The sequence below is a fragment of the Callionymus lyra genome, chromosome 4 (genome assembly GCF_982586985.1).
Source record: "Callionymus lyra chromosome 4, fCalLyr1.hap1.1, whole genome shotgun sequence".
Classification (NCBI taxonomy): domain Eukaryota; kingdom Metazoa; phylum Chordata; class Actinopteri; order Syngnathiformes; family Callionymidae; genus Callionymus; species Callionymus lyra.
This window is the reverse complement of record NC_141821.1, coordinates 30,434,925-30,456,780: the sequence shown is the minus strand read 5'-3', so window position 1 is coordinate 30,456,780 and position 21,856 is coordinate 30,434,925. Positions and strand designations below refer to the sequence as shown.

At 39.2% G+C, this 21,856-nt stretch overlaps 2 protein-coding genes across 4 annotated transcripts in view; one reads left to right on the top strand and one right to left on the bottom strand.

The window, feature by feature from the left end:
* col4a5 (collagen, type IV, alpha 5 (Alport syndrome)) overlaps window positions 1-600 on the bottom strand; it is a 29,959-nt gene extending 29,359 nt beyond the window's left edge. Inside the window, exon 1 of the mRNA XM_087789680.1 lies at window positions 331-600. Within this exon, the coding sequence (XP_087645806.1) occupies window positions 331-399 (69 nt within the window). The 5' untranslated portion in view covers window positions 400-600. The remainder of the gene's footprint in view (window positions 1-330) is intronic.
* A 2,177-nt stretch (window positions 601-2,777) lies between these two features.
* The window catches only part of col4a6 (collagen, type IV, alpha 6), a 67,086-nt gene continuing 48,007 nt past the window's right edge, over window positions 2,778-21,856 (top strand). For all 3 annotated transcript variants that reach the window (XM_087789679.1, XM_087789678.1, XM_087789677.1), the window contains exons 1-3: window positions 2,778-2,879; window positions 3,021-3,133; window positions 3,220-3,265. In XM_087789679.1, coding sequence (XP_087645805.1) covers window positions 3,123-3,133; window positions 3,220-3,265 — 57 coding nt within the window. In that variant the 5' untranslated portion in view covers window positions 2,778-2,879; window positions 3,021-3,122. The remainder of the gene's footprint in view (window positions 2,880-3,020; window positions 3,134-3,219; window positions 3,266-21,856) is intronic.

The following is a 21,856-nucleotide window of genomic DNA, read 5'->3' as shown; positions in this document are numbered from 1 at the left end:
AAATAAAAGTGTCACAAGGGTAGTAAAATGTACATTGCAATCACTAAAAGGCGCTGAAAAGAAAAAATAAACGTTTATACATGTTTGTCTCGTATTGTGGATAAAACTTTGGATATAGAATAACCAAAAACGCTGTACAAGTTGAACCCGGTGCGTCAAAACGCAGCATAAAAGTGTCTCTAGAAGACGCACTTGTTAAAAAAGCAGTCCTTCTATTAATACCCGGTTTGTCCGACTCCGGGTGACTCACGAGCCTCGCTCCTGGCGTGGGTGAGTTAAAAAGTGAACTAGTTGTAAAGTCAGTCAGAGAGAACGGAGAAGGAAACTTACCGCGGCGTCTGCGCGCTGCACCGCCGCGCACAGGGCGACGAGCACCAGGGCGAGCTGAACGGACTTCATCTTTCAGGCGAATATTACTGTGATCCGTTAACTCTCGCAAACTCTACACCTCTATCTACTCGCATGCCATGGCCCTGCCAGTCTGCTACACACTAGGAGCTCGGTGAAGTCGTGTGCAGTCGCAGAGGTCCCAGTGGTCCTGGTCTGGCACCGCGCGTCTCTGCAGTCCTCGAACTTTTCCTCTGCTCGACTCCCAACCTGCCCTGCCGGATCTACTTCCCTCGCTCAGCGCGCAGGGATATCAAACTCCCGCACCTCAAATGGATAAAGCAATGCTTTCAGAAAAAAGAGAAAAAAGGGAACATTATCTGGAATCCATGTCATAGAACCATACAGTTATCTCAGTCTTTCAGTTTTAAGCTCAATCTAAGACTTCCCCGCTCATAATAGTATAACTTACAAGGGCGGATGGATATCGTCTTGTGCTGGTGCGATCAGTGCGCGCCTGGGGCCACACAAAAAGCTCTGACATTAAACCTTTATTAGGAGTCCTCTCTCCGCCCGAACTTGTTGCATTCTTTGCACTTTATGAAAGGTCAAATAATCAATTTTGACGTTCGACTGATGGATATCTCCCGTCAACAATGCGAGCAAAAAGTCAAGTTGTTGTAAATCACTATAAATGATGGGTTTCAATTATATATTAGCATTCTGACAAACTTAAACTTAATATTTGCACGAGAGCTTTAGAAATTGTTTAATATTTCCTTTCTTGTCACACAATACCCGTTTGAATATAAAAAATACTAATTGTGAATAGCTAGAATGGTATTGTGTTACATTTAATATAATTTTTAAGACAACATGCGTTTTTATCATTTTCTATTATTTATTATTTTATGTTATGTATAAGTAAGTAAGTAAGTAAGTAATTTTTATTTGTATAGTGCTTTTCCAGACCAGGGTCACAAAGCGCTTAAACAATCAAAACACTATTTTATAAAGTATATATTTTAAAGATCAAGATAAAACTAATAACACAACAGGAGTTCCAGAAAATCAAGGAAAATCCTGCACAAATAAAAATGTCTTAAGATTTTTCTTGAAGGAGTCAGTAGATCATCAAACACAGAGGGAGAGGAAGATCGTTCCAAAGCTTAGGAGCAACAGCCTGAAAAGATTTCTCTCCTCTATGTCCTTTTGTGTGTCAGCAACAAATATGATGGTTGTTATCAGACAAAAGTTGATTTACATCAAAAGTTTTCCTTTACTTATTCATAAATCTAATTTAAAAGTTATTAAGCATAATTGCACACAAAAAGTTAAACGACAATGATACAATGGCCAGATCCAAAGTCGAAAGGCAAGCCTTAATACTATAACATGGTTTCTTGACTAAGTACAAATCCTGGGGATTTTTTTTTTTTTTTTACAAATTATCTTCAAAGTTTCAGTTCAGTTCAGTTTCTTTTAAAAACCAACTATTTAGGTGTTTTATACTCATCATTAGGTGTTTAAAAATAACGTAAATAATTCATGTTTACCTGAATACGACTGCATAGCTACTCCCATGAACAAATGTCTTACCATGCCTATTGAAACGAAGGAGGTGAAATAACAAAAACCCAAACAGAATACCGTGATTCCAAATGAGTGAAATACTTAATGTTAGTGTTAACACACAACTCATTGAGTTTTTTGCCACAAAAACTGCATACATTTGATGTTTTCTATCTGATTTACCAAGGTATTTCCATCACAAATTGCATTATTAATGTACCTCACTCCAAAACATTTGGTATTGTGTACACCTTCATGCACAATTGCAGTCAACCAAATACAAAAATGTACTTTATTCTCACTTTTAAACATGTATTCACATTAAACACCACTTTAATTTTGCAGTGGCAGTTGTGTGTAGCAAATTGTTAACAATCAACAAAGAAGAATCTTCATTGGAAACACTGACATCTTTGCGCTTGATGGAGTCTACTGACTCCTTTAAGAAACATCTATAGACGTTTTTATTTGTTCAGGCTTTTCCTTGATTTTCTGGAACTCCTGTTGTGTTATCAGTTTTATCTTGATCTTTAAAATATATACTTTATTGAATATTGTTTTGATTGTTTAAGCGCTTTGTCTGGAAAAGCGCTGTACAAATAAAAATGACTTACTTACTTATATTTGACATTCATTAAACATTTTATAATCACAAGTTTCTTTGAACCAGATCATACTTTTTTCTTTTTTTTCCATACTGATCATGTTTTTCACAAGAGGGCAACTTTCTCCATCCATGATGACAAAGACACATCAATTGTGATTCTTCAGTGATTTTGAAGACCTGTGAAGAATCCCAATCCCAACGCTGTCTGCAGGCTGACGAGTACCTTGGAGTCTCCTTGGCTGTCTTCATGAGCAGAGGTCTGGACTTGAGTGACAGGCGCTGGCCCCTCCCCTGCTGCTCCTGAGCTGCGCTGCTGAGTCGAGGCGCAACAACGCGGAGAGAGCGCAGCAGCGACTTCACCGCTGCAACTTTGGTGAGTTGACCAACTCTGCTTTTTCAACATTTAAACCTCTCAGACGCCTTTTCCCGTCACCCGTGCGCCGTAGATCGCTTGAATTCATGTGTGTGTCGGCGGGTCTATATTCTCTGAGTCCTTGTGTGTGTGTGCGGGTAGATGTCAGGAGCCTGTGGAGCCGTCGATGAGCGCGTCTGAGCAGATCTGCTGGTGAAGACACGGAGGTTCTGCGGGTCGCTTTCTAGCAGAGGGGGACCGAAAATGAATCTCCTGTGAGTCCCTTGAACGCGACCGAACCACCACCCGTTCACCTGAACCCCACAAACTGACTTTATATATATCTTTTTTTCCCCGGCAGGATTTGTGTGGTTGCTGTCGCCTTGGCTGTGGGATCCACACAAGCAGTAAGTCCCTCTTGTTTATTTTAAAAGTCCTTCGGGTGAAGTGACTCTTTACTTGTTTATTTATCCCGCTGCTGCAGAAACTAGTGCAGCCGCTCAACGGTCCAACACTCGTTGTATTGCTCACACTTGTCTTACAAGTCAATAAAGAAGGGGTTGTGATTTTTATCATGCTTCAATTGTACATCTTAGTCGGGTTGTTTTATAAAGCGTTGGATATTTTGTTTCTGGGATTACTGAGGTCTGTGTTTGATGCAAGCCTGAGGTTCTGGAAAAAATAGTCCACGTTTGAGTGGGCCCGCTCACGCGCCCCTGTTATGCACGACCCGCCCACCTGATGAATACTACTGAATATTCATGAGGGCTAAGGATCGGTAAGAAGACTGACTCTGGGACCACACCTTGAGAAGTAGCATTTAAGATATGATTCGATTTGTAATTGACAAACTAAATAAGTATATGTTTAATTCATGTTTTAATGTCAAACCTCACGATCATTAATGTGTGTGTCTTACCCACCCCCCCTTTTTTGTAATTTGTTTTAGCATGATTTTATTCAAACGATTCAATACAATTAAGGAATTTATTGCACATTACATTACAAAAGTAAGAATTATTAGAATATTAAGTGTGTCGACACCTAAGTGACTTTCTGCCATATTTCATGTGAAGTTGGTTGAAATAAGTATACAATTCATGGCAGTATTGTAACATTTTTGGCACTGAAGCCTCTCAGCAATATTGCTGTGGTTTATATCTAGCTTGTGGTCACAGTTGAAGCATGTTTGTGTCCTTTTTAAGGATTCCCTTCAATTGTCTTTAGCTGTGAGCCTGTGTCAATGTGTCCTGCGATGGACTGGCAACTCGTCCAGGGTTTCTCCTGCTTCTTGCTCCGAATAGCGAATACAGGTTCCATCTCCTTGTAAGTAAGTTAGTAAATAATTTGTATTTATATAGTGCTTTTCCAGACCAGGGTCACAAAGCGCTTAAACAATCAAAACAATACTCAATAAAATATATACTTTAAAAGTCAAGATAATACTGAGAACAACACAGGAGTTCCAGAAAATCAAGGAAAAGCCTTGTCATTTCAGTAGTATGTAAGATCCAGTTTACAGATACTCAAGTAGATGTGTCGGATCTGATGACATCTGCAACATTTTAAATTAAAACAATGTTATCGGATCTTATCAAAGATAAAACATTAATTATTTTGCATCAAAGAAAAAAAAAAGTATTAAAATTTTATTTTAAATTAGCTTCAAGTTTCACAAAATATATGGATGTTAAACATTTTAAATTAAAATGGGAAAGAACAGCAACTGGTAGAATAGTAATCAATGACAAAATGTTAGATATTTACATCGTTTTGATGCAAATATATGTCAAAAAAACAAACCCCAAAACAAAGTAGTAAGTTATTAACAAACACAAATGATACACAGCATGCTAGTAATAAAGTTTTTTTTCTTTATATCATACCTACGTTATCGTTATTATATACCTTGACAATGGATGTTGAGTCCATTTTTTGAAGTACAGTTTAATGCCATTGGTTACTGACGATAGGAATAAAGACAAATGCTTGTGTTAGAAAAAAGGAGCAAGAACAGGAATCACAGTGTAAAAACTTCCTTTCCTTTAGTTAAAGGCTGCTAAAGCTGCATTGACTTTCAATTGACTTATCCTCCTACTTCCCACCTCCTTGTTGTTGAGTGTGAGAGTGTGTGGGTGACTGGGTGGCTGATATGTGTGTTTTGACCGAGTGACAGATGAGTTCATTGGGTGGTCTGGGCTGTCATCCCCTTAGAAACTGCTGCTTAATCCTACCTTGCCGAGCTACTGTACACAGGTAGTCTTTATCAGGTGTTATCAATGTCAGCAGATAGCACTACACACACAGTCGGGTTGTTTAGTCTGCCCGCGGGTGATCTCACGGGAGTTCCAACAATAATTCCAAATAGAGAGTTGTTTCCCTGATATGACAATCAAAATCAGATTGGTGTGGAACATTCAGCTGGTGCAACGTGTCTCAAAATGTTGGCAAAGAGAGAACATGGCACCAGGGTGTGAGAAGTGAAGGAGGGCATGATGGGAAGAAGAGAATATGTCCCAGTATAACCTGGATATGTTCATTCTTCTGACCTAGAAACGTAAGCTCTCACAGTCCAGCAATGATTTGACCAAGGTTGCCTTCAACACTGGTTTTGACTAAAGGGAGAAAAAAGTTGAAGTGAAATTTGATCTTCTTGCAAACGTTCTAACATTCATATGCCTAACTGTTGATTGTAAAGTAGGCTATAGAGTCTCTATTCACAATGACAAACGTTGTCTTGGATTTTCCGTTTTTGTTTTATTTGTATACTTTCTCTATTATGAACATAAGGGTTCAAGTCTTGAATCTTATAAGACTGGTTGTATGTGCAGCAAGGTGCACGTTAACTTGGAGTTTTTGTTTTTCTATTCCAGGTCATTTAAGGTGTTTCATTTTTACCTGAATTTTATTGACCAAAAATTACAAATATTTTAATTTTGAATATAAAACAGCTTCGGCTTGAGATTGTTGCAGAGAAAGTTAAGATTTAAATCTTTAAACATTCTTATTTTGGCTGTGCATGAATGAGGTTATGCCCATTAAAATAACAACAATGTTGGTCTTGGTTGTTATCATTTTATCGTTGTTCTTGGAGTAGTTTCCAAAACCACTGGAAACTTCTTCGCTTCTTCTCCCCTTCTCCCACCCTTTGTGGAATTCTGCCAGAGCTTGGCAGGACTTGTCAGGCTGTGTCCCGCTCCCTGCAGGTGCTATGGGCTGGAACATTCCTGAACACTAAGTGAGGCGACTGATCACTGCTTGATTTATAGTTAAAAGACCCATTCACACCCGGTACTTGACGAAGCCTTCTAGCATCAAATTTTTCTTCAAACCACACCATTATTTACATCCATACTTTGCCTTCAACCAAGCACAATTTCTGATGCAATCCATCTGACATAGATTTGTAAATAGAGGTTCCAGACAGACTTTATTAATTTCATCCTTTTATATTCATGAAATAATTCATATTTATATCACTCAAGAGGTATTATTACCAGTTGTATGATTGAGCTAAGAGATGCACATCTAGTCTACATAAAAATCAGGTCTTCATGATATAGAAGAAGTTAATGCGGGTATACTCTTATTATAACACAGCCACAAATCACTAATACCCATTCAATACAAACGCTCACTGCAAACATACATTGCAATTATTGTAAAAAATAAAAAGTTACAAATAAATAAAATAAACTTGAGAATATAGAATGGAATTTATAGGTTGCTATGACTTGAACTCAATATAGTTAACTTCATTAGACATGATACTGACTGAACCATAAATTATAGTTGACCTTTCGCTATGTCTGTCATCAGGTCCTCACGATCTTATGTGTTGCATCTTGCCTGTTGAGAGGCATTTTGGCCGACTAGCTAGCTTTTATTGGTCTCCCTCGCAAAGTAGTTGCCAGATTTAAAATTAGTGTGTGTTCTTTCCTTTTGAGAACATCAGGAAACCTGTAAACCGCATGTCACGTTTAACATACCATTGAATAGCCCCCCCAGACACGCCTAGTGTTTAAACCTGCTGCCTGTGTGGTGTTTTTAACGCATCCGTGCATGTTCCCCAATCCCTGAAATCATAGGTTAATGTCTCTTTGTGTGCCAGCAGGATAAAGAGACACTTTCTGTTGGGAAACTCCCTTTTCTTAACTTCTTAAACGCCCCACTGAAATTTTTATTGCCACAACAGGAAAGTATGAAATCACCACATGTACAAGGCTCCAGCAGCAAATAAATGCATATCTATCTTTATTATCTGCCAATTAAAGATGACGCAATCCATACCTGGGTTCTAATTTTAGACGAACATGGTGTGTCATTCTGTCAGAGTAAAGAAAGAGCTGAGCTGAAACGCAAAACTCCCAATTAGTGTTGCTACCTTAACTGTTGGTCGGTTCTTCGGGTAGTGAACCAAAAGACGAGGATACAAGCAGTCAAAATGTGGATGCTCTCTTAGAGATAGCTAAGAGTAGAATCTCTGTTTATACTCATTATTAAGAGGAGCCATCTAAGGTAGACCCCGAGATTTCGTCACTCAGTCTTCCTCAGTAATTCCTCAGATGGTGAGGGAAGTCTAGTTAGCTTTGCCACTTTCACACGTCCAGCTCCGCCTCGCTGTCTTTTCACGAAGCACACTTGTCAGTTTGTCCCGCGATTGGTTGTGGTGAGCTGCAGAGGTCAGAGGTCACACGAGTACAAAGGCAGCAGGGGAACTTGTGGCCCTGGCGACGGCTTAACATTCCATTGCTCTTCAGATGTGTTTATCACACTTCGTCTGATGCTTTTCAATCGCCCATGAATAGAAGAAGAGTAAAAATTCATAAGAAAGCAGTGAGAAGTTGGAGAGCGTATGTAACTGTCTCGAGGTCTATCAGAGGGTTGCTGAGGTGGGGCAGCGCTTGGATGGCTGCACTCTCGCTTGGATCACTGTTGTAGCTTGTTGGACGTGTCTGTTCCTAGTTCCCTCTTAATGCCATTGCTGCCCTCGGGATGTTTGCTCTGAGAACACCTCAGACGGATTAGACCGCAAATCTACTCCTTCACATTTGTCAGGTTCTGTCTCTCGTCCTTCATCTTCTTGTTTTGTTTTCTGAGTCCTCCTTATCTTGCATAAAGGTGAAATGTTTTCTAAATCTAGTTGCCGTATCTTAATCCTCCACCTGGATGAATGAGATTGTTAAAAAAAAATGGAATACAATTGAACCTTTTTCTCAATATATTTCCAGTGGAGGATAGCAACAATTGTAATCACAAAAACTCAATATCTTACTCACTTAAAAGTTCTATCACATCCTGAAATCTATAATTTTATAAACAGCTTTTGTTTTGAGGTCATTTCATATCGATCATGTCATTAAGAGCACTTCCATAAACGTTTAAACACCACACCAATGTCTTGAATGGACTAACCACTGCAATATCCCGCTGTAGATTTTAAAGTCTGGATCAACTCCAAGTTCACTTTGATGCATCATAATTTCCTTGGCATTAGACATGATACTTTGAAGTCAAACATTTTTCCCTCCTTATAGCAACTATCACATGAATACCTGTGTACAGGGAACACAATGAAAAAACATTAAATGCAGGGTCTTCTTGACGTCTAAGCAGTCAAGAAGCTTGTGCGTTACTATTGATTGTGTTGAAAGAAAATTAAGAATTCATACTAGTCATGAGCACTGGTTAAAGATAAACGTCATCACTGTTAAACTGAAGTCACGCTAATTGTTTTACAATTTGGTGAATGTTGTTTAGAATGTTGCTGATACATATCGATTGATAATTTAACAAGGTAATGCCAGTTTACTGAAATAAACCCCTTCACTGTACTTACAAGGTACAAGTTGTTGTTGCTTGATGACTTAGGTTTAACTTAAACAATTACTAGTAATGTTATAGACAAAACCACCCAGTGCCTTATCTCCATGGTGACAATAACTTGAATTCCCAAGTCATACGTCAAGACCATCGCTCTGTGATAAGAACACTATCATCGGCACGCTATTATCACCTCACCGTGTTCCCACCCGTCCCTGTAATTAGGGAAACCTCTGCTCTGTTTTTCAACCTCAACGTCTCACACTGCCACCCCTCTGCCAGGCAGGCAGGTAACCTTCTCCTTCTTCCTCCTTTGGTTTGCAGAGCGGATTCCTAAATGACATAACTTTGCAAGCTAGACTCCCGTACTGGAATCCTCCCTGAGATCAACCGGCTCATCTGTCACAATTCCAATAAGAGATCATGCTTTTATGTGAACATGGCCTTAAGATATGGAAGTGCCACAGAATATTGCCAAATGTTTAGACACACCTGTAAAGGCAATAACCTCAAATATTTCATATCAGCATCACAGCTTTATTTTTACATGCTTCTGTATTACATTGTTTGGTTTTCCACTACGAATACCTGGAGCAACCTTTCTTTCAATTTCTGGAATCTTCCAAAGCATTGGTTTTAGACAATTTTAGGTAAAATATGAAGATAAAAGATAAAAAATATAGTGGTTTGGCCGGCCTCTGTCCGACACATGTTGTCCATATATATATTTATTTATTTATTTTATAGTTGGATTCAACAGAGGTTTCATTTCCTTTTACCCACAGATTTTGGTGTACATGCTACCAATGCATCAATTTTATTTAAAGGAATATAAAGTAAACTTTTTGGTCCAAACCTAAAAGTCAGTAAATCGTCTTGCCTATCATTGTTTCATGAGGTCACCCCTGCAAGGGTCCATAAATCAGAAGGCTCTGAACAATTTGTCTCAGCTTGTACCTAAGGGAAAATACCTTGTCAGTGAGGTGTTTCTCAAAATGTTGTGTTGAAGGGAGGATTTTAGCCTCCATCTCAGCTGCCCCATCACCTCCATTACCTTCAAGGAGTTATGTGTCAAGTTGTGACTGATGGGCTCACTTAGGCTCCTCAAAGTTCTGATTGTTGTCAACCCATTTAAAATCCTAGAACACCATTTTCTGGGAGTTACATACATTGTGACATACATTGGTCAGAACTGATATTCCAGGAAGTGGGTCATTGTGTCCCCTGACACAAACTTATAAAACCTGCCACTTTAACCTGCTCTTGGCAGGACTCCATTCTTCTTCTTTGAAGGAAGCTCAATCCCTTTACCTCACCCTTGATTTTAAAAATACTTTTATCACAATTGCAACCATTTAACACCCAAAAACACTTCACTGGCTTTTTAAAACTCATGAAAATTGATCCCAAATAAATGAGTGAAACACAAACAAAACCATTCTACTGTGTAACAATAAGCTGTATGGTTGCGGGGTCCAAAGTGCTGAACCACTTGGCACCACCTGGCACCGTTCCCTTCAGCTTCACACGGAGCCTCGTGCTTTCCCATTCATTAAGGAGCGAAGGGCCCCAGCTTGTCCCCTGGCTGAGTTCCCTGCGCCCTCGATGGCCACTAATGAGGGGGGACAATAAACAGTTTGCCAAAAACACTGATGCTTCCGTAGGCAATTGATTTTTCAAACGTGATCTTGAACTAATCAAGAGTTGAATTCTGCAATGTTTGTTTGTTAAAAGCACCATCCTTTGAACTGCACTGCTGCCAGGTTGTTTGTCAACAGAGTGAAGTTGCCCCACTTTACAATGCTGGGTCCGTGTGACCCTAAAATAGCCCACTAGCTTGCTCACGTGTGAGAGAGTTAGATCCTGTGTAGGTCAAGTGGAAATGGGTGAAGCCTGAATGCACCAGATGAGTTCTAATATGTTTATTACATTACAGATGTTTCATAGGATTGTAAATTTTTTTTTTTTTTTAATAATATTTATGCAAACCCTGTCCAGAAATCAATAGGAACAACCATTTTTTTTTTACTGTAATTAATTTTTCAATTGTCACTGGGACTGAGGCTTTTCCAAATCAATAAATTAAAGATATTATATATGATTTAAGATATTTAATCATGTTTACAAAAGGTTTAGAAAAGCAGGCATCCATGGCCATTTTAACGTCACTTGGCCATCATCTATGACAGCGTCCCGCAGAGCAGTGGGCGCGATGTCAAAGTTCTTTCAGGCTGCTGACCTTGGCTCCCGGCTTGAGACTCGATTGACAGCAGCATTGATTGACAGTGGCTTTATGTGACTTTAAATATCGAGTCCACAAACAGCAATAAGTTAACAGCATGCAGCAGACACATTCCCATTATATCTCACATACCCAAACATAGTAATAAACAGCCCTTGTTAACTTTATTAGCTTCTGCAAGATTCATGGCTAGAGAAAATGACATTTGGACAAAAGTTCTGTGAAAAAAAGTGAAATACGTGCACTTAGACCTGAGAACCTTAAGCTGTACCTTTGGAGGGGAAAAAGGCTTGCACTTTGAAAATAATTAGTTTTGTCTGAACATAAAAAGTGAAATGGAGGTGGAGACAACAAGAGAAAGTTTGTGTTCATTCTTAGATAATATCCCTTGTGACCTTGGTCTAGAAAAGCGCTATACAAATAAAAATGACTTACTTACTTATTACTTACTATATTGAGTTTCAGGTATGAAATATTACAATCATACCTGCCCTTTATGTGCACTGAGCAACAGGAACTCAAGATTTGAAAGTTAAATATATTGTGGCCCTTGGTTAAGCATTAGACAGATCACTATCTTTGAAAAACAAGCAGGTGAAGCTCACCTGGGAGCCAGAAACGAGGTGGTGAGGTCAACTTGAAGAGAATGTCAATCCGAGTTCAAGGTATACATAATTGCCTAATGATGCATGAGAGTGTTTTAAGGTTAAAGACTTAGATTTCAGCACCTTGAGCTACACATTCTGACGGTTTCTGTCGCACATGCAGGAAAAGTAGCACCCTTTTCTTCATGGAATATTGGCTCCCAAATTCCAATGCATTCAACATGACATGGTCCAGAATCAGCCTAACCCATGACATATAGAAGGGGTGGGGGAGACAGGTCTGGGCTTAGGACCCATCAGCAAGCAAGGGGTAATAGCTAATGAATCGTTGCCATGGGCGACACGGGCATTCTTCGACATTGCCTTAGCTACCCCATCCCCCATCCCCCACCTTCTTTCAACCCTGTAACTGGCCCCAATGGCCCCAAACTCTTTCAAGGGGTCATGCACCTGTCTGCACCTTTTCTTTCCTCACCTTATTCATCCTCTTTTCCTTTACCTCGCCTTTTCAAAAATATGTTGATACAAATCGAAGTCACCTGAAGAAACAACACGTGTCAGGAAATTCATTTAAAAAACGTTTTATGAAATAATCACACAAAAATCTGAAAAACTGATGGTAAATTGGTAATACAATTTTGATACACACCATCAGCACTTTTTAAAGAACTTTAGTGCATTTTTGACTATTACAATGTGTGTTTTGAGTTCCTTTTACTTAACAAATATGGAATTATGTGGTGTCACTGTAAATAATGATATTCCAGGCCGTGTGAGTTATTCATAGTTTCAGCTGAACAAACAAGTATCCTTTATGAATAACTAATACATTTTAAAGTCTGTAGCCTCCCACATGGGGACCCAATCCTGGGGTCACTCGGTCAAGCTGTAGGGGTCAAAGCAGTAGCAAGCGATCAGCAGTGACGGGGCTCCCACTGGTGGCAGTGATTTACGAAACCTAAGTGGCTGAGGTTGAAAAAACAAGAGCTGATATTACATGTTGCCTTCAAGAATTCTTTCGCAAAACAAAGGTCAGAAGTGCTGACATGCGCAGCAGAGGTCATAGTTTTATGTCTTTATGGACTTGGAAGTGTGTTTTCACTGATTATTATAGTGGTGATGGATGGACATGAGCTGGAGTCAACACTGGGTTTATTATCGCCACAAAGGAAGTGTCCGCGAACTCACCTGTGACACAATGATTCCATAAGCACCCCCTTTTTTAACCTTTTAATTTTGGCTCAATATCTGGATTTGTAGTGGTTTTATTTCTTTATGTGTAAATATTGTATTGAATTGTAGGGCTACCTCCGCTTCAGACTGAATTTTCCCTTTCAAAAGAAAATGCCATAGAACTGTGAAATTAGGGTAATAGCAGCTTTCAAATGTGAGGTAATGACCCCAGGTCAGAAAGTCATGACCAGAAAGACAGTAAAAGTTAAACATCTGGAGGAAGTCTGACCTCTGCCTTGAGATCTGGAGATGGTGTAAGTCAAAGCTGTCAAAGCTGATAATTGATTTAAGATAATATACGATGGATGAAGCCTAAGGCAGGAGGGGCCGTAAAAGTTTTAAGATGCTCTGTACTTACATACAATTCTACTAACGGACTGTTAGTTTTACACTCAATGTGGTGTTAACTCAATGTTTAGGTTTTAATGGTTTAGGTACTTTTGTACCATCTCCAGATGCATACATTTCACAATAGTATGAATTCATCTTAAGTATTCAAGAGTCAAGAATTCAAGAAGTCCAGTTTAAAGTATACTGTTTTGTAATCAATCTCTATATATTAAGCCGATATTCTACAAGAAGTTTGTAAGACTTTAACTGGCAAAATGATTAGAAGAAAGACATAATGGACTTGAACAACAAGTGCGCTAGTATTCAGAATTTGTAATGAAATTCAAACCTGATTTTTTTTTTCTTTAAGCCCCTGTATGTACAATAAAAACTAAAAAGGAAAGAAGCCCCTGGGCCCCCTACCATAATTCAGACAGAGTTTACGAGCAAATGAAACCAATGTTCTGCTATCCTTCTTTTTTAGAGACTTTCCTGTGACACTCTTTCTTACTAGAAGGTCATTGTTTACGCCTCAATACTCACTTGACCAACATTCCTGATTGCTTCCATTCATAGAGCATATATATTTGTTTTGTATTTTTATAGTGTGGTATTTTATCTGGAGATGAAGTATTTGGGATAGGGTGCAACAGTACGAAAGCAGTGAAAGACACAGTTGCAAGTTGACTTTCTTCTTCAGCCTTATGTCCTGTCCTAATCTGAACATTCCATTCCTTGGTGTCTCCTCAGCCTCTCTGTAGATAAGGACAGAGGAAGAGGAGGCTGCAGGGAGTATTTGTAGTGTTGACAGCTTGACTTTTCTTACCATAAAATGTTAGCCAGCAGGGACGCAGTCACTCTGCTGTGTTACTGAATTGCTCGTTGGCTTCATTCTTTAAACATGCCTGGAGAAGTGTTAATGTATCAACAGGTTCAATGGATTTCTTGAAAAGACTCACATTCCTTAACCCTAGGTGAATTTCTCTTCGCAATTTGACACAAAAACTAGGCTTAGAAATGGAGTTAACCGCAGACTAATATATATACAATTGCACTGTCCTACACTCTTCTACTTAAATCCACAACAGAAGTAAGTCATCCATTAATATGAAGGAACATTTAATAAAAAATATTTTCTTGTAGGGTTTAAAAAACCTTTGTGTACTTCTAAGACAACATATGCTTTTCCTGCAATAAGACTCATGTCCGCCATAAACCAATACATAATAAAGGTCACCGAACAAGAGCCAAAATTATTTTGTTGGGTTTGGCTCTGAGGTAAAACCATATACAACATGATTCAATTTGATTACCCAATAATTGCTTCAAATACCACCTGCCAAAAGAGAATAGATGATTGATTGCACAATGTGATCAACTGTCCAAAATAAGTGCAATTCGAGATCCTTCAATTTTCATTCTGTAATTTGTTTGCTCTAAATGTGGATTCACTAGCAGTGGCTGCCACTCTCGCTCTGTACAACCCACCGACAGCTGTCTGAACATTTGGATTTTAGTTGGGTTTTTAAGATGAAAGAGTCGGTGGAGACTGTTTGATCTCTACATTTTTGTCCACCTACTGGGTACTGAACCTCTCCAACAGCTTCCTTTACCTTTAACTTGACCTCAGTCTCCTTTTGGGGTTAAGTGCTTAACCTTTCCAGCTCATCTTAGTCATTATTATTTCCATGTGTTAGGATCCAACGTGGGTCCGTCTTGACCGCTGACACTTTTCTTCAGAGGTGCTGATGGATCCTCCCAGCAGGCCTGCAGACTCCCCGCTGCTCTTAAAATATCAACTCATAACCCAACAATGGCATTTGTTGTCATCTTCTTCTGTTCTTTCATTCATCCTGATATCATTGATTTGCTTTAATGGCTCCCCAGTTGTACACTTAACCCAAGGTTGGCCGCCATAATGTGGTTTAATCCAGAATTGCCCTCCCCAAGGGATTCAATGCTTCAGAAGCCCCCCAAAGTCTCTGGCGCGACACAGCAGAGTGGTTGTTTCCTGTGGTGATGAGGGAGTCAAGGGGTTGACAGCGGGCGGCTTGTTCAGGCAGGACTCCTGTGGTGTTAGAGACCGCGATGCTTGCCAGCTGTGTAAAGCTCAGTTAAGTCCTCGCTATTCGTTTTTTCTCTGTACAAAAAATCCTGTCATTTTACGCTTCATGAGTCCATCATTCGCACTAACCTGTGTTTTCACAGCCATTATTCTTGCTCCCAAAGCACCTTTAGAACAGGTGATGACTCTCTGCCTTCACGTCATAAAATGATAACACTTTCTAAAGAGTCTAGATTTTAGACATCTTGCCTGACTGGTATGGTGACGGTCCTCTTTTTCTATCTCTTATTATTGTATAGCTGTCTTGAAGATGAGAAACAAGTTTAAAAGAGCCCAAATCAAAATGAGCAAGCCATCTTGTGTCCTGAGCATTCATGATTTGAGAACAGATGAACTGCTGTTGAACCCTTCACATGCTATAAGTGGACTGTGTCAGGAAACCAGGACTCAAATCCCATAACTGTTCATGGCTGGACATCGACAATCAACGACAATCAACATGGTTGAGATATTACTCCGCTAATGAGGACAATTATTCTGCTGATGGTTTTCAAACAATAAATACACTGTAGCATTTAATGACACAAATGGTCAAACCTGGCCGACCAAAGCATGGCTTCCAGTTGCAGATCTACCGAAGTGCTCCCTCTTTGTATTTACAGTTGGACCCCTCTTCCCTTCAAACATTCCGTTTGCATGCAAGCCATTTAGCTGTAACTGCAAGTCTTTCGTTATACACACTGTCACATGGTGCTTCTGTGATTGAGAGTCGGAGTAAACATCCCTGCTCTGTGTACACGTACATGTTTATGAAACACCACCACCCATGTAGTTCACTCGTGCTCATTCAGCACCATGAGCAATCTGGCTCGGGGATTCTCGTCCTGCTGTTCCACAAATCATGCAGAGTTTGAGTGGGAACAAGACAGTCATAAATGGAGGAGTGGATTGCAGTATGATTATCAGAGATATACATCTAGATAAATATTGCAATACAATTCTTAGTGCAGCTTGTGTTTGGTCTCAATGTCGTACATCTAGTTTTCAGATTTGTCTCAGTGAAGTTTAGTGAAAGGAAAATCCGCACACAGCCCTTTTACGTGAGCCAAACATCAACCTGCTCTCTTTATATATGACACAAATGCACTTTTACACTGAAGGAAAATGTATTTTCATTAATGTTATATTACCCATAGCATCAAATAGCCTAAATAGACTGTTATTGAAGGTTGAAAAAAGTTCACACGATAAAAATAAAGGAGTAAAAGAGATTCCTAAAAACAAAAAATGTACATGGTTGTATTCAGAAATAAATTGAGTTACCAATTAGAAACATTTCCTCATCGTCAGTTTTTCACGAGTGCTGCATAAATAATAGCAAAGGACACACTGTCTAGGTTCTGGCTTACCTCCATTACATGGTGAAAATGAAGCACAATCTATAGATGTTTAACTCACTGAGACGAATGAAAAATATCTCTCCGGATTAATCGGCTCGCTGAACTTGGAAATCCATGGATCATTTTCGGTGTGTGTATGTGTGTTTGCAAGTGCGTGCTTAGGTGTATCTGCCGTTGTATCATTTGTCCTTACCGTCTTACGTCTTTAGCTCTGCCCTTGTTAATACCTGCCGCCCTAGAACAAGGTCTGTCCTGCATACCTACCTGACGGCTTTTTGGCTCGCAGTGGGTGTCTGTGTCTGTCGGACCAAAAATGGACCGCGTGTATCATGTGTTCATGGACAGCTGTGAACAAAAAGGGACTTGTTTGTCAAAAATGAGGAGGGGTGAAAGTCTTGTAGTTTGTAAAAGTGGTGTAACTAAATCTGTGCCAACAAAAGGAAAACACAGACACAACAAGGGGGATTCACTTTGCGGCAATAATCACTGTGAAGACTTTGTTTTTATGCGATACAAGAGAGAAACAACTGGCATGAGTATTTGAGATGTTTGTGCATCACTTGGCCTTTTTTTCTTCTTTCTACTGCTCCTGTGATACATTTAGTTAACAAACATTTTATAAAAGATACATTAATAGCCATTGTTTCCGTTCCTGCTCACCTTTTAGTTAAATCCTTTCATTGAGTTCAAATGCATGTTAAATATACATTTATGATTAGTTGGAAATAGGAATTATTATATACCTTTTTTGTTTTAATTTCACCCACAAATAAATCTGAACTTTCTTAACTCATAAAAACAAAACACTCAGTTATTAGATCCTTTTTCTCTATCGGCCTGTATTCCACGAGAAGTTGCTACTACATATCGAGTACCAGACCCCATGTCTGCAAGATCCCTTCATGCAAGTGAAGTTGAATATGCAAAGCTTCTCTCTTTTAACGTGACACACTCTCCCAGCTGTCTTTCTTCTTTCTGTCACTCACTTGTCCTCTTACTTGACAGGCTGATGTGACATTGCTGTGGCTTTTTTATGTGCAAGCTTCGCACCGAGCAGCTAAAATTCAACAGAGCACAGTTCAGTAAAATGTCTGTCTCCAAGTGCATGTTGGACAATATTTATAAATAAAGAACAGGCTGTCTTGTTTTTTATTGGCGGCCATGTTATGTAGAGTATTTAATATAGAAGACTCGCTGTCATTTTGCATTTAGATGTCCTGAAATCAAAGGAAAACTGAGATTCAATATGGAATATATTCCACTTGTGGTTTTCCCTGTTATAGCCCTTTTATGTCTCGAATCCTGATTTGTTGAGTCTTGGTTGATACCATACATGTAAATAGATTCATAATCAAAGCACAGACATATTTTGGCTGTTTGTCATTGTCTAGAGGTGTTCTGTTTCTCATGGCTTCCACCGATGTGGCCCTGCATGTAAGCAAGAGAGCTGCAGGAACCACAGAAAGAGAGAGAATGGTTGGTTTTGGGTGAAAGGCATGAGGGTGTGAAGCGGTTGTATTTACTGTAAGTTTACTTGCTGTTGTGAAGCTTCAGGTCTGTGGAATGCCATTAAGTGTATGGTGACAGATGGCTTTGTAAACACAGGTATACAAATAAAGTTGGAGTGAAGCCAGATGGAAAGTCAGAGTAGGATGTGTTGGATTTCTCTCCTGCTGACGTCACACATGGAGCATTTGAAATGTAAATCTGAATCTGCCATGTTTATGCTGATGTTGCAGTTTTATTTTAGTTGATCTTTACCACAGAAAATAATTATCTTCGGCGCTATCTTTTAGAATTAATTCAACTTTATTATTATAGTAATGTATTTCTATCCAGACTTATCATTCAATTTCTGTCCATCATTTAATTATGGGATTAACCAGTGGACATGTTTATTATCATCAAAATGTTGTGTCTGACTGTGATAGATAGCCCAGCGGTTGCTTGTCACTCCCACACAGGCAAGTATCTGGACTATCACCTCCTGATGTCAGGGCTGACAGATGCTGAGAGGACGAGCGAGCCTACGATGTGAAAGTTGGTGTTTTTCTCTGTTGTCCTTGCCTGAGGCTGGGAACTGACAGCTGTACCCTGCTCTTGATGGGAGGAATGTGAGGACAAAAGAGAGGAGGAGGTGGGGGCTCTGCGAGGAAAGAGATTGTGCATGGGGCAATAGAGCAAGTTCAGGTGGGGAGTAGAAGTAAACAGGTCTTTTCATGCTTATGAAGACCTATTTCCTCGATTCCCCTTCTCACGACTTTCTGCTTTCTCAATCTTGCAAACACTCCAGCGCATTCCTCAACTTTGTGCACACACACGTCTGTCTCTCTGTGCCCTAACCTGGCGGATGTCAGCATACACTCCCTCGAGCACAGCTTTTTTACAGTCCACAAAAGACCTTTAACGAATCTCCCCTCTTTCTCTTTTGGAAGCAACCATGTCTTTTACCGTTACCTGTAAATAAGTTTCAGCTGCTAACAACCTGGGAAAAGACATTCCTCCAGAAGATGGTGTTTAATATGAAGGATAAAGTGAATACAAGTTTTTTTTTACTGATTTTTCAGTCATTGTCTATACATGAAAATGAAAATAATCTTCTATAGTCTTGACTCTTTTCCTACCCCACTACAAATAGAAGAGTCTCCCCCAAGACATGCAGCACTTGCCATGGTCCTGCAATTCTGATACATTAGTTCTAATATTATTGCTATTTCTGTTTAAACCATCATCCCAAATCAGAAGCAAACTATTTTATTTATTTATACCTCGGCCTCTGTGCTTCCCCGCGAGCATGTCAGGATGACTCAGGCAGTCATATCAGACACAGAACCTGATACTGCTCTCTTAGCCTGGCTGCAGCTAACACTACATCTTGGTTATTTTTAACATGGTGTGTCTGTTACATTTTGTCGTCATAGAAACCACCAGGGCTTGCACTTAATAATATGTTTTGGATCAAAAGAGGATGAACAAATCCATTGGTCTAACTTTGTATATACTTATTTTGTATCAGTCGTAGTATGTTGGTAGTATGTATATATATATATACTGTATGTATGAAAAGACAGAACTATCAATATTAATAATACAAAATACATTTTCAAAATATAAAATTATAATAAGAGAAAGAAAGAGAAATGAATGAAATGAAGAAAACTCTTACTTTAAAATGCATTGAAAAAAACGTTTTGCACGCCGGTCAACTTTATCCCTGCACCTGTTTGTAGCACAGGAAATTGTCCTGTCATATCCAAACATCTCTGAGTTTGGATAATAAAAAGAGCAATACAAGCTTGTGAAATTCAAGATACAATATTAATAAAAGTATAAAAGATGTGAAGACAGTATAAACACTGGAGGGCTTATCTGTGCTTCATGTGTTCAAACAGAATCTGCAGCTGGTTGATCTTTGGGATCTGTTACCCACAGAAGTCCAAATTTGTCCATCACTCTTTTCATCTCTTTCTCCTTTTTCCCGTACAACAATGTGTAGCCGACAGTGTGTGCTGGCGTATGTTTGTCGTGCTCTTGTGTTTACTCATTCCACTGTGTCCTTTTGTCAATGTCTGAGATGGTCTCCTCCAGAGAATCAAGGCCAGCTGTCCAGATTACAATACAGTGTGTTTTGGAAAGACTCAGGAAGGTTCGCTAGAGTTCACATGTAAAAGGTTCTCACTCAAACAAGGACTGCAACTTACAATACATTTCAGTGTTTATTAATAAATCTACATGGTAAAATGTTCTTATATAGAAAGAAGTATTGCTTTTATTGTTAAAAAATCTCGTCCATGTTTTGGTAAAATCTCAGCCGGGCCAAGAGTGATGAAGTGAGTGAATCATTTGACCTGTCATGCCCTCTGCACGCTGTGCATGAATGAGCCAGGCGATGGATTTTCAACGCTTGTTTGGTCCTTCACTGATGCAACAAGCTGATAGGAGCAATAGGGATACAGGTCATGAAGGCAAGTATGAGATGAACTGTACTTTCAAGACAAGCAGTAACCCTGACGATGGAGGTTTGCAAACACGCTAATCAATCAGAGCTTCCTTTGTTGTGAGTTGTAGTTCAATAATTTAAGAGAAAACTCCTTTATTTAATGAATTTATGGTTATTATTGAATGTTGAATGTTTCGATCATGGTTATCATGTGATTTATTTCCTCAGGAAACTCTTCAGCTTCCATTGAATGTTTGACACACGCATGACTGTCAAAGTAAAAAAAAGTGGCGAGTTCATGTCCCTTTTGAACTACTTGTTTACTTGGTCTCATAGAAGATGTAGATTGACTGAATAAGTCAAACACAGAAGTCAGTCTAGCTGAACCGATCTTATCCCCGACCTTAAAAGATCCATCCCTGCCTCCTTGTCTTTTGCATTGCGTTCATTCCTAAAAACTAGTGATTTGTGATGATAAGCTCCTGAGGCTCTGTTTTGACATGGATTAGCCTCCAGATACGTGATGACCAGCCCTGACTTGAATTTCTATACATCCTGTAACCGCTAGCCACAGAGGCAGCGCACACAGACAGAGGCTGTCAATAAAAGCTCATTCTACCGTCAGCCACAAGTCTGGACAAGACGGGCAAAGATGGCTGCAGACAAATAGTATTAATCTTTCCCAATCATAAACGCACCATACTATAACAGCAAGGAATGTTTTGCTTTGTATTTTCTCACCCTGTGCTCATCTTTTTTAAGGCTCTGAAAGGTAAACAGATATAATGTTGTTAGAAGACAGATGGATTTGGAAGAGTGATTGATGAGGGGCAGAACATGCCAAAAGACGTTTGTATGAAGTAGCATTTGATCGATGGGAAACCCCCTCATTTGAGTGCGTTTGTGCAGTTACTGACAGAATATTACAGTCATTTTGTCCTCGTAGCGCTCAATTATGACACATAACACTTTACTGTCTGAGCTCTTCGTTCCCCAGTCGTGCTAATAGTGAGGTCTACTTATACAGTACATATGCACTTAAAATACTTTTTATCAGTTAATATACGATCAAGTATCCTTTGACAAAATGTAAAATGATCTACTTTACAATAACATTGCTAACTCTGCACTTATAACATTTAAAAATATTTTAAAAGTCCAACTGGCCTTTTGTTAAGTTTTGTCTTTTATGAAACCCTCTTAAAATTAAGCAAAAGAGCTCTTATAATTTAAATTCTAAATCTTCTCTTAGCGACAAATACCATTAAGTCAGCAACGACCATTCATCAGATGTTTATATACCTTACCAATCCTTTTTAACACTTATCTTGAACCCTTAGAGCTTACCAGATAATCTCGA